At 37.4% G+C, this 17,476-nt stretch overlaps 1 protein-coding gene across 4 annotated transcripts in view; it reads left to right on the plus strand.

Annotated features, from left to right (window-relative positions):
- Positions 1-2,254: 2,254 nt before the first annotated feature.
- LOC132141288 (early estrogen-induced gene 1 protein-like) overlaps positions 2,255-17,476 on the plus strand; it is a 35,170-nt gene continuing 19,948 nt past the window's right edge. For 2 of the 4 annotated variants that reach the window (XM_059550684.1, XM_059550688.1), the window contains exons 1-4: positions 2,255-2,369; positions 2,477-2,685; positions 3,027-3,057; positions 3,140-3,480. In XM_059550684.1, the coding sequence (XP_059406667.1) occupies positions 3,335-3,480 (146 nt within the window). In that variant the 5' untranslated portion in view covers positions 2,255-2,369; positions 2,477-2,685; positions 3,027-3,057; positions 3,140-3,334. Of the gene's footprint in view, positions 2,370-2,456; positions 2,773-3,026; positions 3,058-3,139; positions 3,481-17,476 lie in introns of those variants that run through there. The other 2 variants (XM_059550687.1, XM_059550685.1) reach the window with 2 other exon arrangements.

Genomic DNA, 17,476 nt, shown 5'->3' on the forward strand with positions numbered 1-17,476 from the left:
ATCTGTGAAGTAACCAGTTTCACAAAGACCATTCTTATGTGTTTCTGAATAACTCTTTTAGTTAACTTTTAACTAAACTCTTTTAGTTAACTCTTCTAGTTAACTTCCATGCAATTTACAGGAAATAAATAATTCCAGTGTGACAAGGGTGCATATCTTACTGTTGCCTTCCAGTAGACCTACTGAGTAGACAGAGCAATCATTTAGCATTGACATAATGACTTACACAGAGCTTGTCTGTTCTCGTCTACAACAAACTATATACTATAATGATTTGCCCTATATCCCCACAGTGAGAACTGCTAGTGTGTCTTCCTTTGTGAATGTGAACTCATAAAACTGTACATACTTTTATATTTTGGTCATGCAGCTATTACTCAGCAAACAATCACTGTAAGTGACTGAATTACAATAATAATAAAAGAAAAACATCTTGTATTTTTTAATTGTTCTGTTAAAATCCAAGTTCCTCTCAGTCCACAATAACCTTGCAGGTTGTTTTGAATACAGCTACATTTGACAAATCCACAAATCATGTTCCCTGTAGCATTTATGGTGGTGGTTACAGCTCAGCATAAAGATATTTCATTTGCACAGTGCCTTTTAAAAAGTTCACATCTCATCTCACAATTTAATACAGAACCTCTAAATATGGTTAAATTTTTTTCTTCCTTTTTTTGTCTGAAGTGAAGCAACAATTTGTCTACATTTTGGCATATTAATTAATTAGATAATGCATATTAATGAACATTATAAACAAAGAGAAGAAAAAAACAACATTAGTCGAAGTATAACATCTAATGATTTACATTATATTATACAGGAGCATCATGGAAAAATTCTTTATTTTTTTGTAATTTAATTTAAAAAAGCAAACTTTCTTATATTCTAGATTCATTGCACACAAATTGAAATATTTATAGAGTTGTTTTATTTTAATTCTGATGGTTATGACTTACAGCTTAGGAAAATAAAAAAATTCAGTATCTGAGGTGTTATTGAAGCCCAGGCTGCTTTGATAGTGGCCTTCAGCTCCTCTGTATTTTTTGTCAGATGTTACTTATCTTCCTCTTTACAATACCCTATAGATTCTCTGTTCAGGTGTTGGATGGCCAGTCAAGCACAGTAATATCATGGGCATCAAGTGGTTTTGTCAATGTGGGCAGGTGCTCAAGTCCTGCTGGTAAATTAAATCAGCATCTCCATAAAGCTTTTCAGCAGATGGGAGCATAAAGTGCTTCGAAATCTCCTGGTAGATGGCTGCATTGACTTTGGACTTGATAAAACACAATGGAGCAACACCAGCAGACATCACAGAACCACAAATCATCACTGACTTCAGAAGCTTCACACTGGACTTCAAGCAGCTTGGATTCTGTGCCTCTCCAGTCTTCCTCCAGACTCCAGACCTTGATTTACAAATGAAATGCTAAATTTAATTTAATTTGAAAAGAGGACTTTGGAACACTGAGCAACAGTCCAGTTCTTTTTCTCCTTACCCAGGTGAAATGCTTCTGACATTTTTTCTGGTTCAGGAGTGGCTTGGTTCTAGAAATGTGACAGCTGTAGCCCTTTTCCTGAAGACGTCTGAGTGTGGTGACTCTTGATGAGCTGACTCTAGCTTCAGTCCACTCCTTGTAAGCTCTCCATAGTTCTTGAATCTGCTTTTCCTGACAATCTTCCCATGGCTGTGGTCATCCCTGTTGCTTGTGCACCTTTTCCTACCACACTTTTTCCTTCCAGTCAACTTTCTTTGAATAGATTTTGACACAGCACTCCGTGATAAGCCAGGCCTTTCTGCAATGACCTTCTGTGACTTACCCTCCTTGTGGAGGGTCTCAATGATCAGCTTGTGGACAACTGTCAAGTCAGTAGTCTTTCCCATAATTGTGGTTGCATGTTCTAAACTAGCCCAAGATGTACCCAGTATTTATACTTAAAATTAATCAAACTAATCAAGCTCAAAATTTAATATTCAAATTTTTTGAGATACTGAATTTTTAATTTTCCTAAGCTGTAAGTCGTAACCATCAGAATAAAAAAAGAAGGAAAAAAAAACTTGAAATAATTCAATGAATGTGCAATGGATCTAGAATATAAGAAAGTTTGCTTTTTTGAATTAAATTACAAAAAATAAAGACCTTTTCCATGCTATTCTAATTTTTTGAGATGCACCTGTATTTTACTTCTGAAAACCACTGTTTTTGAATATGCATGCACAAGATGGCGCTACATTCCCAACAAATCCTAAACAGCGATTTTCTGCTTTAAGACATAGGCTACGCGCGAAATCCTCTTTATTCTCCAAGTTAGAGATTCTCCTTGACAACACGAACGTTTGGTTTCTGCCTCCCTAGAAACCGCTGATGGTAATTATGGTAACGTTATTGATGAATTTCTTAAGCCAGTATCGCAACCTACATAATAGCAAAGCTAAACAACGCTCCTGAACTCTGAATGTTTTCCATTTTAACAGTAAAGTCTAGAGTTCTGTTGAGATCTTGTGGATGGAACGGGAGATTCGACCGCTCTCAGTGAACTCAACTGTTCAGCTGTATTTAGGGAAATCCACGCGTCCGTGGAGGCGGCGCTTGACGTTACAGGAGTTTACTAAAGAGCTAGACAGTTTCAGCCCAGCAGTCAATCTACCTTTGAGTCAACGTTAAACAGTTGATTTCGATACAAGTAAGTTAATTCTATTATGGGTCGTTTTCTGAATTGTTCCGTCCAGTGATTTCTATCATGGCTGCCATTTGAAAACTCTTCATCGACGTAAGTATTCAATTGTATGTATTCAAATTTTCAGTTAAGACATTGGGAAGAACAGGCGACTACTTTCGATTACTAGAGAGAAAAGTTGATGGTCATTTCGCTAGATATTGTCAGTAACTCTCAAAAAACATACGATATTTCTCCATGATTAAATGAATGGTGCCAGTGGAGCACCAGGGATCTTTTTACACCTGGATATAATGGACTCCTTCAAGGTAACTAACTCTCCAGGGAATGTGTTTGCTTTTCTGCAGAGACTGTAGCGTTCCCGCAGTCTTGCCCCGTGTTGGTTTTAAGGTAAGTTATGATGTACTTTTTAGTGTTTACTTGGTATAGAGGCTGTCTGACCAGTCTGTCTAAAAGTGAGTTTTACACCCCAGGTTCTTCTGGACAACCTCAGTCCTCTCAGAGATGCTGAACCAAAGCACATACATTGAGAAGGACTTCCAGGCACCAGATTAGAAAAAACAACAAACAAACAAACAAACAAAAAACCTGCAGCTATCATCCTATCTTCATCTACCTCTGCCTTCAAACATCCAAAATCCAGTCTCCAAAGAATATGGCATTTTTAATGAAAAAGAAGAAGTTCAAGTTTCAGATACACTTCACGCTGGAGGAGCTCACGGCTGTGCCGTTTGTGAACGGGATGCTCTTCTGCAAAATCAGGCTGTTGGATGGTGGAGACTTTTCCATTTCTTCATCCAGGTAAGATTTGGGATTCTCTCTGACTGTATTGTACCATTCATGGTTTCTGCCAAATAAAATACTTGCTAGGGCAGTAAAACTCTGGTAACTTTTTATAAGATGCTACAATTTAAAAAAAAAAACTGTAACTTCTATATTTATAGTTATTTCACTAACTTTGGTAACTTATTTTGGACTTACTGTGAATAAAAAAATGGTTTGATTGTTGATGAATGATGGTAGACATTTAAAAATGTTCTTTAGAGCTCTAGGATGGTTGGAAAGTCATTATTTGTGTGTTTTATAGAATTTGCTGTTGTCTTTGGTATAGATTTCATTAAGAGCACTTGTTCAGACCCTCAGTTTTTTTCTTAGCCCGCACTGCATCGCTCAACAATTTCTGAGTCCATTTGAAGTGCACTTACAAGACCACACAGGTTGCTTTAGGGGTCTCACATCAAAAGTTAAGACATTTGTTTTAGGGGTCAGGGTCAAACCACCATTTTTTTTTGTATCCAGGTCAAGGATTTGCTCTTTTAATCATTGCTCACAGACAGCCTGAATTGAGCAATCATGTCCATTTCCAGGATTTCTTCCTTTGTGACTAATTCTGAACACATCTCTGCAATTGGACTGTAGTTTAAGATGATAGCACACAGATGTCTGCAGTATGATTGTTTGTAAATAGAGGTTTAAGCCCTTAGAAGGCCAGACTGATCAGACTCTGCCCAATTAGAAGAATACATGTGCATTAGTAAATCTGAGTGAATCAGCAGTTGTATATGTTAACAAGTTGTTTATGATTCCACCATATGAATTCTAAAAAGACTTTGATTGGATGAATCTTACATGTGATGTGATCTCACACACACACACACACACACACACACACACACACTTGTTGTTATTCCATGTTTTATGGGGACATTCCATAGGCGTAATGGTTTTTAAACTGTACAAACTGTATTTTCTATCACCCTACACCAATCCTACACTTAAGCCTACCTCTCACAAGAAACTTTCTGCATTTTTAGATGATCCAAAAACTTAATTCTGTATGATTTATAAGCTTGTTTCCTAATGGGGACCTAGAAATGTGCCCACAAGGCACAATTTACTGGTATTACTATCCTTGTGGAGGGCATATTGTCCCCATAATGTGATAAATACCAGGTACACACACATACACGCATATATATAAAGTTGTTTGTGTGTGTGTGTGTGTATATATATATATATATATATATATATATATATATATATATATATATATATATAAAAACACACATACACACGCACAGTAAGCATTTATAACGGTAGAGCTTTTTTCTATTTGAACTTTCTATTCATTAAAGAATGCATCACAGATTTGACAAAAATACTGTTTTCAAAATAGATAATAAAAGGAAATGAGCAGCAAATCCATATATTACAATGGTTTCTAAAGGATGACTTGACACAGAAAGCTTGGAAAAAATGAAAAGAAAAAATGACTGAAAATTCAGCTTTGCCATCACAGGAATACATTACTTTTTAAAATAGATTAAAAAAATTGAATTTATTATAATATTTATTATTTTTATTTATTATAAAGTGGAATCATATTTCACAATATTACAGTTTTTAACTAGAGTTTTGATCAAAATAAATTAAGCCTTTTATCTATATAAAAGAAAATAAAATGAGATATTAAAAATGAAATGTGTATTTTTAAATAGTTTTTTTTTTAATGGTAAAATGGCACCAAATGACAATGGTTGGTTAATTAGTGGTTTGGATCAGATAATCCGTCTAGTTGATTTCAACATAGCTGAACATGAAAAACTAATAATATTTCCTCCAGAGAGAGTACAAGAAACAGTAATGTGTCAGTCTATTTGAAGATCTCTTGTTGTGAAGTTGTTTTAGTGGCATATGACTGGGGGTGGTGTATTGTGTGGGTGCACTGAATTGCTAGCAGTGCCAGGCACAGAGAGTGCCCTCGTTCTGGTGCACTGAGATGACCTCCGCATTCATTCTCCACAATGCCTTGTGTATCTGACATGAGAAGGTAGAAGAGGGTTATGTCATGAATGTTCCAACACCACCATTCCTCAGATGGGCCGATATAGAAATTCAGTTGCATAGATTGCAGGAACAGTGTGTGTGGTCATATCAAGGCATAGAAAGTGGAAAAAAAAAACAAGACAAGAGGCAGATCGGAGCTAGAAATGGAATGCAAGATTGATAGAGGAGTAATGCACAAAGGGAAAAAAAGAGGGTCAGAGAGAGAAAGCGAAAAACTGGACAGAGACTTCAGTGATAGTCCAAACAGAGAGCCGTTTGTCTGACTAAGCCATGGTCCTGTTTCCTTCTGCCCTCCTCCCCTCGCTCATTCTTTTCTCTCTTTCTCTCACGTTTCTTCATCTTTCTGTCCTCTTTATCAGTGTAGATTGAGTTCATACAGTGCTTGATTGACAAGAGTAAGTTCTCAGTCATGACAGACCAAGAATGCCCCATATTATTACTAGAATCTTTAGAGCATCAGTATCATTAAGATCTTGCATCATTAAGCTGATCTCAAACTCGTTCTGCAGCTTTTCCATGCTTTATTTTTGCATAAGGTATGGGAGAAGTCAGATCAACGTGATGATAAAACTTTCTCTGAGGCGGTTAATGAGGATGTGGACAGAAGTCATTCGTTTCCAGGGGCTGCCCATGCTTGCTGAGCGGATGGAGTGCAGTGGAGCTTGATGTGCTGATAGGGCTGCTCAGAGGTGGGCGCATGCAGGTCCCTTTCAGACATTCACAATCATGATATGTGAAATACATAACCTTACGTAAACTGTTATCACCACTGCTGGCTGGCCATCTTTTTTTTTTTTTTTTTTTTGGTGCTCCCTATTTGTGGTTTGCACCCAAGCCCTAAAAGATCTATCTGAAAGACTGTAGTCTGAGTTATATAGCATTCTTGTTGCAGATTTTCCTAAGGTGTATCATTACTGAGGAAGAGGTTATACAGAAGCAGCAGTTGCTAAGGAACAGGTGTGTGTGTGTGTGTGTGTGTGTGTGTGTGTGTGTGTGTGTGTGTGTTCGTGCCCTAGTCTCTTCATTGATGTCAGTTTTTCGATGAAATTGCTCTGTAATTGTAATCATTAAAGGGATGCTCATCTTTCTTCCTTCCTGTTCTGTTCCTCAGCCTTCCACAGACATTAAATACTCCGCAGTCATGTGCCTTTGATTCACACAGGTTTATTTCTGCACAAGCACTGAGGCCTGTTCACACTATAGATAAAAACTTTAATGATACCTATTTACAGTTTTTATATTCATTCTAATTCTTTGAGAATGGGGAAGTTTGCAACATGCCATTCAGTCAGGCAGTTTGGGGATTATTGGCATTGGCCAGTAATAACCACATCTGTCTGACAAATTAATGGAACTTGGCTAATTTTCTTAGTGGATAATAGAATTATTATTTTAAAGATATATTACAGGTAATATTGCCCAAATTCTGAAATTAGGCACTGAGCAAAATATGTACTCAAAATTTAATAAAATAAAATATGCTATATTCATTATCCATTAATGAAATGATACAAATTCTGTCCAATAAAACTCTATCTATATAAATTGTTAGTAGCAATAAGTAAATTATATTCTTTTGAAGAATCCGCCGAGGAAAATTCTACTTTCTACAAAAATGTTAAGCAGCACAACTGTTTTCAACACTGATATAATATGAATGTTTCTTGTGCAGCAAATCAACATATAATATGAGGAGGATTTTTGCAGTTTCATGTGACAAAAGTTTAGAATGGTAGTATATACTGTATGTGGTTATTATGTGTACACATTGACCTTAATGTATAGATATTGGCAGCATCCATTAAAAAAAAAAAAAGATTGACCACTACATTATAAAGCCGTTTTTGTTTTAGATTTAATCTTTTGGTGCTGACTGATGCTTTTAAATGAACAAAGAGAAAGCTGAAGGAAGAAAGAGGATCCAGTTTCGTTCTGCTCACTGTGTATTGTTGGGACCGGCTTTGACAAATTGAGCAGAACCTCATTCTTGAGATTCCATTGGAAGAGTTACACCCCGGAACAGACACACAGGTTCTTTTTCATTGCTAAGCACCCATTCATGTTCATTCACGGCTGTGGCTGTTTGTGTTCAGTGTCTTGTCTTAGCAACAGGGTATCAAACGAAACCATTGAAAATGTGGCACTTAAGGTGTCACACAAACACACTTCCACAACAATTCACACTTTTAATGAGCATGTAAGTTGAAATTAAAGGTGGTGAATGGATTTTATGGTTTAACTAAAACTAGAGCATTATTAAACAGAGGATGGGCTGTATAAAAAGTATATAGGCTGTATAGCTTTTCTGGCTTTCTCATACACTCAGATATCAATATCACTAATATCAATATTATATTCATGTCATATATGTTTTATCTGAATCTCCAAAAGTAGTCCATTCATACACGTAGGGAATAATGCTAATATGAGGTGCTTAACTCTCCCCCACAATGCACCCCAAAAACAGCACCTTAGCTGTGCTCTCTGGGTTTATTACAATCAATTACTGTGATATTTTTTTTTTTTTTTTTTTTTCCCTGTTTGTCTTATTTTCTTTTTTCATGGACATAAAGCGGTCCATAAGATCAGTAACAGGGTGTCTCAGTGAGATTAGCAGCAGAGTCTCAGCGGTGCACCTGCTCTCAGCGGGGACAGACTGAGGCTCCTAAACCACCTCCTGTAAACACTTTGTGAGACCTGATTGCTGTGAACCAAACAGATGTAGGTAAACGGTGGGGTGTCATGCATTTATTGTAAACAACTGGACTTTGCACCGTTTACCTTTTTGACATCAGCTACTATTTTACAGACATCCGTTAGTCAATTATTAGCAGTGCTTGCTGTTATACATCCAAACTTTGGCACATGACTCATCCCTAATCTCATCTGCTTCTAATTTAAATTATACCCTAAAATTGTTGCATTTTGTTGAGGAGAGATGTGCTATAACTCAGACTTACAATTATTTTTAAGCGATTGGGCGTTTTCTTTTGGCAGATGATAAAACTCGCAAAAATAATCCCTTCAACTTGCAATGTGTGTTTACATGCACAACAATACACTGATAACTGTCAAAGTAAGGCTTATTTTGAAAATGAAACCATATCATGTGAATAAGTCCACTATACTGTAAAAGCAGAGTGAGAGCCCTCTTGCCATATCAGTTATCTTTACAATCTCTAACAGAAAAATTCCACTTCTGTTTTCATGTTTTTAAGGTAAGATAAGAAAACGATTGTATTAGTTGGTAAATTTCTGTTAAGCAACACTTTATTATTCCTGTAGCTCAAACAGCAGAGCCCAAAGCTAGCAACACCACAAGTTCGATTTCCAGACAATGCATGAACCTGATAAAATGTGTGTGTGCAATGCGAGTAGCCTAAATGTCAGTACAAACATTGAACATTGCATCTGCTTGTCAAATTTTTGGGGCAGATTAGATTTTTGAAGCCTATGTAATTATTCTCAAACTTGCTGCATAAAATCAATAATATTGTGAAATGATTTACAATCTAAAATAACTTTTTGTATTTGAATGTATTAAAGGTCCCGTTTGTCGTGTTTTTTTTGAAGCTTTGATTGTGTTTACAGTGTGCAATATAACATGTTCACGTTTCGCGTGTAAAAAAACAGTATTTTTCACACAATTCACCTATCTGTATACCGCTGTTTTCACTGTCATAAAAATGGGCTGATAACTTCCTTGTTCTATAAAGTCCCTCCTTCAGAAATACATAACGAGTTCTGATTGTGCCAGCGGTTCCTGTGTTGTGATTCGACAGCAGCTGAGCGCAGGCTGCCCTCCTGGAAACGTGATTGGGCTAGTTTTGGACTAGTTTTGAGAAGCAAGTGGGAAGGATTTGTTTTGAAAACCTGGCAATCCTGATCTGAACGCACGTGCTGGAGATGTACTTCTAATCAAAGGAGCGCATTTACTGACAAGATGCGCATGAAAATCGCATTCAATTTTTTGCACAGCCCTACCATCTAGTGTAATAAGTTACAGAAGTTACAGAAACTGTTAAACGCACCAACTTAAATAATAAAATACACTTACCAGTTGTGGTCCATAAACAATGTCTTCTCCAGACAAAGAGGGAACTGCTCCATCTTTCAGGAATAATCTTTGTGCGATTCCGGCATTAAACTGATTGAGGAAGCTGTCCTCAGCAAAATGTGCTGCACGTAGTTTTACATGTGGATTATAATTTTCGGGAACCGAGTTAAACATAAATTGTAACCATTGATCTCGTAAGTACAGCGTCCCTGGGAACCCCAAACAAAGATGATTGGACTCCGAGGTGAAAATAACAGCGTTTCGACGAAATGGCGACAAACACACTCTACAAACACAACTCTTCCTCTTCTCCGTGGGAGCGCAACAAGACCACGCCCCGTTTTTTGTGTATTCCTTAGTACACACTAACTAAAGTTTGAAACATGGGATCACGAAGAACGGGACCTTTTAAGCTGTATTTCCAGCAACCATCACTCCAGTCTTCAGCATCTTTCAGGAATCCTTTGAAATAACAGTTCTTTGATAAATAGAAAGTTGAAATGGAAATCTTTTGTAGCATTAAAGGTATCTGATGTCAATTTTGGTCAATTTATTGCATCTTTGCTAAATAAAAAGATACTTAGTGACTTTCAAATAGTCTCATATAGTCATTCAATAATATATGCACTATAAAAAAGAATAAACATAAAAATGCCATTCAATAATTGAATAGTAGGTTCAAAATATATATATATATATATATAAAAATCACAGAGACAGTTTAGTGTCAGTAATGCAGATGATATGCAGATAACTTTATATAAATCATGCACCCATAGAGTTCTGACAGTGGGCAGAATATAGTTTCTGTGGCTCTCAGTGGTGTGCCGAAACATAATTCAAGAACTATCTCTCGTTTTCCCATGAATTCAAGAGTCTGTGGGGATATTGTGGGAAAATATGGAAAAAAAAAAGTGGAAGACGGATTAAAAGTGAGCTCCATCTGGAAGTGAGTTTCACACAGAAGTAGGTTAAATGAAGTCCTGGGGGAACAGAAGGGTGGAGGGACAGAGGGAATGAGGACCGGCTTTACTTCTCAAAACATGACTGGCCTTTTTCCTTCTGTCGCAAGAAATAGTTTTAGATTAGTTTTATTTTTTTAGGTTTTTGAGACTGAGCTTATTTCTCATGTTGTATTGTTGCAGTATTTGACAAATCTGTTCAAGTGTATGTGTGAGAGTTACGCTCTTGCAGCGCTTTCACAGCTGTATCTTATGCACCCTGGTTTCGCATAGTCACAGGTTTCCAGGGGTCGAATTTCAGCTGTCGGGTTTCACAAACAACATAGTTGGGAATGTCCATTTAATTGACCGCCCTCCCCTTCATACAATCCTCCTCACACCGCTGTATGCAAACGCAGATGACATTGTGTTTGACAGCTTTAATAAACACATCTCCTCCATCTAAAATCTTCAGTCAGCCTGTTTAAAACCCTCTAAAAAAGGTGTAGACTAAGCTGTATTATCAGCACAAGCAACAGACATTATCTCTGGCGTATGTCCACACCTTTTACAAAGTAACCATAGCCTTGATACTGTATAGCCTGCTATTATGAAAATACAGCCACACCAACCAACTGTTTTGTTTTTTGTAAGCTTACGGCAAAACTCATACAATACGTACAATCCCAAACAGGACGAAACATGATATTGTTACCATTATATTGGTTCTAGAACATTCTTTACTCATTCACGTGTCAGATTCTTTATATCAATGTATTCATGGCTGTTTTGTTGCGGTACAGTGTGGGACTAATACTGTTTGATAGATTTGGGTTATATTAAATGAGCACATGTTTTGGTATGATTGCACCATCAAAGCTCAGCTCTAGTGTCTGGATACTTCATTACATACACCGAGCCTAAATCAAAGCCCTTGTTCTGAGACAACCTACCGCAGAAAGAAAGAAAACTCCTCGGGTGAATAATGACTGGCATTAAGCTGGCTGTAATGTTCCAGCAGTACTTTATTATAGCTGTTTCTGTTGGCTTGAAGTGCCCATTTAAACATTCAAGAAAAGAAATTACTTGGTGACTTAGCACCCTGCTGCCCTTACATTTCGTTCTTTATGCAAATAATTTTAGACTGTTTAGGCTTGTCTTTTTCCTCTCCTCAACAATGCTTTTGTGGTTGTGCCTCTGCATGTTAAGAAGCAAATCATTGTGCTTTATTTTCTGCTCTTCCTCCAAACTGTTCCTGTCCACTTAAGATGCATTTGCTGTCATATACACCGTCTGCACTCTGATTGGGATCTCGAAGCAGTTAATCCAAGAATTTGGACCCCCATTCATAGACGAGCTTGGAGAGCTTGCTAGATCAAAGGCCAAATTCTTTTTAAGGCATAAAATTGGCTGCTTCTCTTCGGAGGCAAATTTGTCTTTACCATTGGGTTATTATCCCGGCCCTCTCCTAATTTCCTTTGTCAGATAAAAGATACATGCTAGCATGCATTTGTGTGTACATGTGTAGACGTGTACAGTACATGTGTGTGTGTTAAGTCACATATATATAGTGCAACATACAGTGTATATATAAAATTTCCCATTGTGATGTATAGTGAAACAGCTTCTCAAACGAGAAGGGATGGACTTGATTTTGTCCATCAGAAATGGATTTCGATGTTGTATGTGAGGGAGAGGGATCACCTCATCAACACCTTTATTACATATTATTATATATTTAATGTAACAAATCTTTAATTTCATGCATAGATGTTAATTATTGTCCTTGAACACAATTTACGCACACATTTATAAATTACTGTAATCATCACTAAAGTGTTTTGCTTATCGGCTACATGGAGAACATTATTTTTAGAGTATTGGTAAGTTTCGTCTTGCCTGTTTTTTGAGGAATGCCCGGCATAGAAAGGACCAGCAGCTGAATGAGGGAAAACACAACTGGCAGTTTCGTCTTGCCTGTTTTTTGAGGAATGCCCGGCATAGAAAGGACCAGCAGCTGAATGAGGGAAAACACAACTGGCAGTTTTCACTTAAACGCTATACTATAAATTTATATAATTTCACAAATGATCTCTTTGAGGCATTTTATACCATTTGACATAAGTTTACACTTTAAACAGGCTTACATTTGACAAGCAGCAGAATAATTTTTGGATTTCATCTCTGGGTCAATTACAGCAACAATGCCTTCTGACCTACAGAAAGCTCCACAATTTCCCAGAACTATTAAGGGAAGCTGGGAATATTCAACCAGTGGCTTAAAGAACAAAATGGTTTGCATCTGTCAATCCCACAGCAGCGTTCTTCCCTACACTCCTTCATTTCTTGCTTGTTTTCTTTTTGGGTCTCTCCCTCTATAAGTCAGACTCAGCGGAGAGAGCCTGAGTCAGTCTGTACAACTCCTCCAACCACAAACATGTGAGAGAGAGAGAGAGAGAGAGAGAGAAAGAAGTGAAGGGAAAATTGAGCTGTAAAGATTGGATCAGTAAAATGTGACTAAAATCAGGAGACGCTGTGCATGCTGGTCTCGCTATAAAGATTTGGAGTTGATTTCAAAGAGTTTCAAAGATATTTGTATTTTTTCTCTAGCATTCTGTTTCTATCAGTGTTGATAACTTCATTGTTTTTAGTTGATCTTGTATTTGTTTGTTTTCTCGTAACCAGAGCTCCCATAGCAGCACCATTTCATATTGTTTGGCTCTCCGTGCAATAGTTATTGGCAGTATGTCACTCTCATAAAGACTGAGCTTGATTTTCTCATCTGCATCGGCCTGTGTGTGTTTCTGGCTCTTCTGTTAGGTTCTGGCCTGTGCCATGTGTTCTGATCCATTCCAGTGGAATAAGAGATGACTGTAAAGTTGCAGTTCTCCATTTTGACCTCCAGATTTCAGCTCACAGTTGAAAGAGCAATGTTCTGATTACTGATTGGAAAGTGTTTAGTGCTCTTTAAAAGCAGTTTGTGTCTCTACGTCACCCATCCTCCTCCACACCAACCATTCCAATAATTCTGACCTTCTGAACGCTGTCAATCAGTAATCAATTAAAGTGAGGTTTTGTTGGCAAATGCAGTCCACAGGGTCCACTTACAGAGATCCTGACCTCGAAGCCTATTAATTAGTGCCTCTGTTCTAGAGATACGAAGAGTGAACCACACTGCAAGGTTGAATACAAGTGTGTAAATCATGTGGGACTGGTCTCCAGACCTTTCTTTGTATATTACGTGGTAGCTAACACTAATAATATCAAAAGGCCCGGTTGTTATTTGCATACCTTATCAGAGAGGAAAAGAGCCAGGTTATAATCCAGTGTGTCAGGGTTTTGTAGCTATTTCTGCGGTGGTGTGTGCATATATTCACATTTGCTCTCCATAAATGTCCATGAACTGCTGCCTTTTCACCTCAATGTGAATGGATTATTTATCAAACTCAAGATGGCTTTGAGTTCCACCTACGCAACCGCAGTACATTTTTCTTTTCATGGCAGGTCAATCAATTTACGTATGATACAATCTTTGCATCCTCAGGCAGGTCGATTAATCCTCCATTTTGGATAGCTGAAGACTTCGACATTAGTTAGAACTTGTTTAAGATCACTGGGCCTCTAGAAAGAGTGCATTTGTTTTTGGTTGTCCCCTCTAGACCTCAAATGGTATTGAATGGCATCATTGAGAGAGAAGTTTCTGGTAGCTGTGTGTCACTGCCTGAACCTGTGAGATGTCAACATGACTGGAATCTCTGAGAGCTGGAATGCATTAACCACCCTTCTCTTCTTGGCCCCCATCCCCTACCACAGGTACAGCCTAATCTCAGCGCATGAGAGATCATTACATAATGTAATAAAAAGCAGACCCCTCTGTATGACTGAATCCGTAGATTCATTTAATCTTGTGTGTGTGAGAAAGAGAGAGGAATTGGTTATTCTCTTTTTATATTTAAAAGTTTAGCATCAGTACACATTAGGATACATTAAATTGATCAAAAGTGACAGAAGCCATGCATTTGTTACAAAAGATTTGTATTTAAAATAAATGCTGTTCCTTTGAACTTTCTATTCCATCAAAAAAATTCTCAAAAATATGAAGCTGCACAACTTTTTTCAACTTTACTAATAAGAAGACACGTTTCTTAAGAACCAAATCTGCATGTTAGAATGATTTCTGAAGGATCTTGTGACTTCTTTCAATCACACAAAAAACATCATCAACCCCAAACATTTGAATGGTAGTGCACATGGTACTAGTTTTACCCGAGGAGGTTAGGTTTCATGAGCATGGTTTGTGATTTTAATCCCATCCTAATTGAAAAAGACCTGTGTTTTTCTCACACAAATGTGGTATTATGGAGAAAATTACCTACTATTTTTCAGGTAAATCAGGGTTCTTCTGAGAACTCTAACTCTGAGTAGCAATGTCTGTAATTGCTGAATGCAGTTCTCCCTTACACAGCGCTGCTTATTTATACTGTGAAATACTTTAACTAAAGGTTAACGCTAAAGCTTCTGAATAAAATAACAGTTTGTGGGTCAAGTGCTGTTTCCATCCCGTCTGACGTAAAAATCAAAATCAGTTTCTACTGAGACTGTAGCAGGATCAGATTCTTCCACCCAATGAATGCCTTTCTATACATATATGCATACATACACATCGAGATCACATTACCTTCTGTAGTGTCTGACAAGCATACGCATATCTGTAGTGTTCTTTGTTGTACATGAACACATTAATACAACATGTTTCTGATCCAGATGTTTGTGTAGATTTACAGGAGTATGGGCTTTAACACCAGTCCTGGATTAACTGTCTGTCTAAACAGATGGGCTCAGATTAACTCTTGGTTTGGAAATTAGGCTACAGTTAAGACTGCAGAAAGGGCGCAATCAATAATACACATTGTTCTGATGAATTTATATAGCAATTATCACTGTGTGGGCAAAGATGTAAAGACTTCAAGGAGAACAAATACTTGGTTTAAAATGCTAATTCCACTGCTGTCAACTGATTGCATGAGGCTAAACACTAAATATGCTCCATGCAGAATCAGTTTTTTTTCCATTTGTCATAGTCTTTGTGTTTAAGACACAAGCAACAACAACAGTGCCCTTCTGTCCCAGCAGAGTGTTTGTGGAAAGAGGCTAGGAGTCAATGTGTTTGCGAGGGATGATCTTAGCATAGTCTTTACTCTTTACCCTGGGAGAAGATTGATGCTCTCACTGGAACCTCTGGAATGCTGTTATTGTGTTTACACCAAGACAACATCATACCTCACCCTTACGCACAATTAGAGATAGTATACTCTATGAGGGCATGCAGAAAAATAAAGAATTATGAATAGCTGCCAAAAGCCTCTTTATGAAAGACATTTTATATATTTACATATAAAAGTAAAGTAACATTGAAAAGTTTGGGGGGGCAGTAATTGAATACCTTTATTCAGCAAGGACACATTCAGTTGATCAAACGATTTTTATTTCAAATTTAAAGTAAGAAAGGGTTCTATTTCAAATTAAACTATGAAAAAATTTAATTCTGAAAAAAGTATCATGGTTTGCACATGGTTTCCATATATTAAGCAGTACAACTGTTTGATCAAATAGAAGTTTGATCAAATAAATGCAGACTTGGTGAGCGTAAGAGACTTCTTTCATAAATTTTTACAACATCTTATTGAGCTCAAACATTTGAAAAGTATTAAAATACACCCCCACCCCCGCCCTCATCCTTTTTCCATTTCATCTCTTTTTAAGGAATAATCTAAACACAGGTTATGCCCTGTCAAGAAGACATTACAGTAAACAATTTTTGCTTGATTTTTTTTTTTTCCTTAAATCATCCTGGCTGTGTGTTTGGTACTAGATGCTTCACTAAGCTAATGAGCTCTGCAGAGTGATGAAATATAGATATCAGCCACTCCAGTGCTTCACATCGCATTCTCTTTGAGTTTTTCAGCATGATGGAGAGAACCATGAATAATTCATCAGGGCTGATAATCTTGAGCTGGTCACGTTTTAAGGTGCAGCACATGTCCGTATCCCACGTGATTCCACAAAACTCACTGTTTTTGGATGTTGTGCAAAAGTTTCAGTGGCAGAGGTCCCCAGCCAAAGCTAATAAAGCAGGTATAGTCGACCTGTGTCCAGAAAACTTTACACAAAAAAAATGGACATGTCTAGAGCCTGTAAAATGCTTTTCATCTCATTAAATCTCAAGCCAAGTCCTAACCAGGTGTGACTCGATAAAAAGTGATAAAAGTTCCATCTTTTCCATGTAATTCCAAGTTTTTGTCCTAACTGGTTCTGACAAGTGAGTGTGTCATAAGTAGCCACGCCCACTGCAAAATCTCATTGGTCCATATTCCAGCTTCTCCTGTATATTAAACAATAGCTTCTAGGTTGTGCTAGTGTTACATTGTACTGCATATTTATGTTCAGTGCAAACACCCAAATCGCTTGTCGCTTCTTAGAAATGCTCTCAGTCTTTTTTCCCAGAGCTCTGTGCTTCCATATATGGAGAGTGTTTGAGCATATCTTCTCCATACGTCCATCTGTTGTGCTCAGAGTAGACTCTAGTAGTGTGCTCATATGGCAAGTGATTGCCACACATCCACATCACATCAACTGTTATTTTCAGTATTCTGCATGACATCAGTGCAACTTAATGATGTGTATATCTGTGAAGTAGGTCATGTTGTTTATTTTTCCTTTAAATTCATGTTACATTGTTCTATCCCATAGAAGGTGTGTGCCTGTGCCTTGTGGATGCATGTGTGCATACATGTGCATGTGACTGTATGTTCTGTATGACTCATATTTTCATTCATCTTTCCAACTTGATTCCCTCCATCATTCCTTTTCTCCCTGATCCAGATGAGGAATGCATCTTCTGCCTCTGATCTGTTACAGATTTTACACAGATGTGCATGATGAGTTTGAACGT

The sequence above is a fragment of the Carassius carassius genome, chromosome 5 (genome assembly GCF_963082965.1).
Source record: "Carassius carassius chromosome 5, fCarCar2.1, whole genome shotgun sequence".
NCBI classification, from domain to species: Eukaryota; Metazoa; Chordata; class Actinopteri; order Cypriniformes; family Cyprinidae; genus Carassius; species Carassius carassius.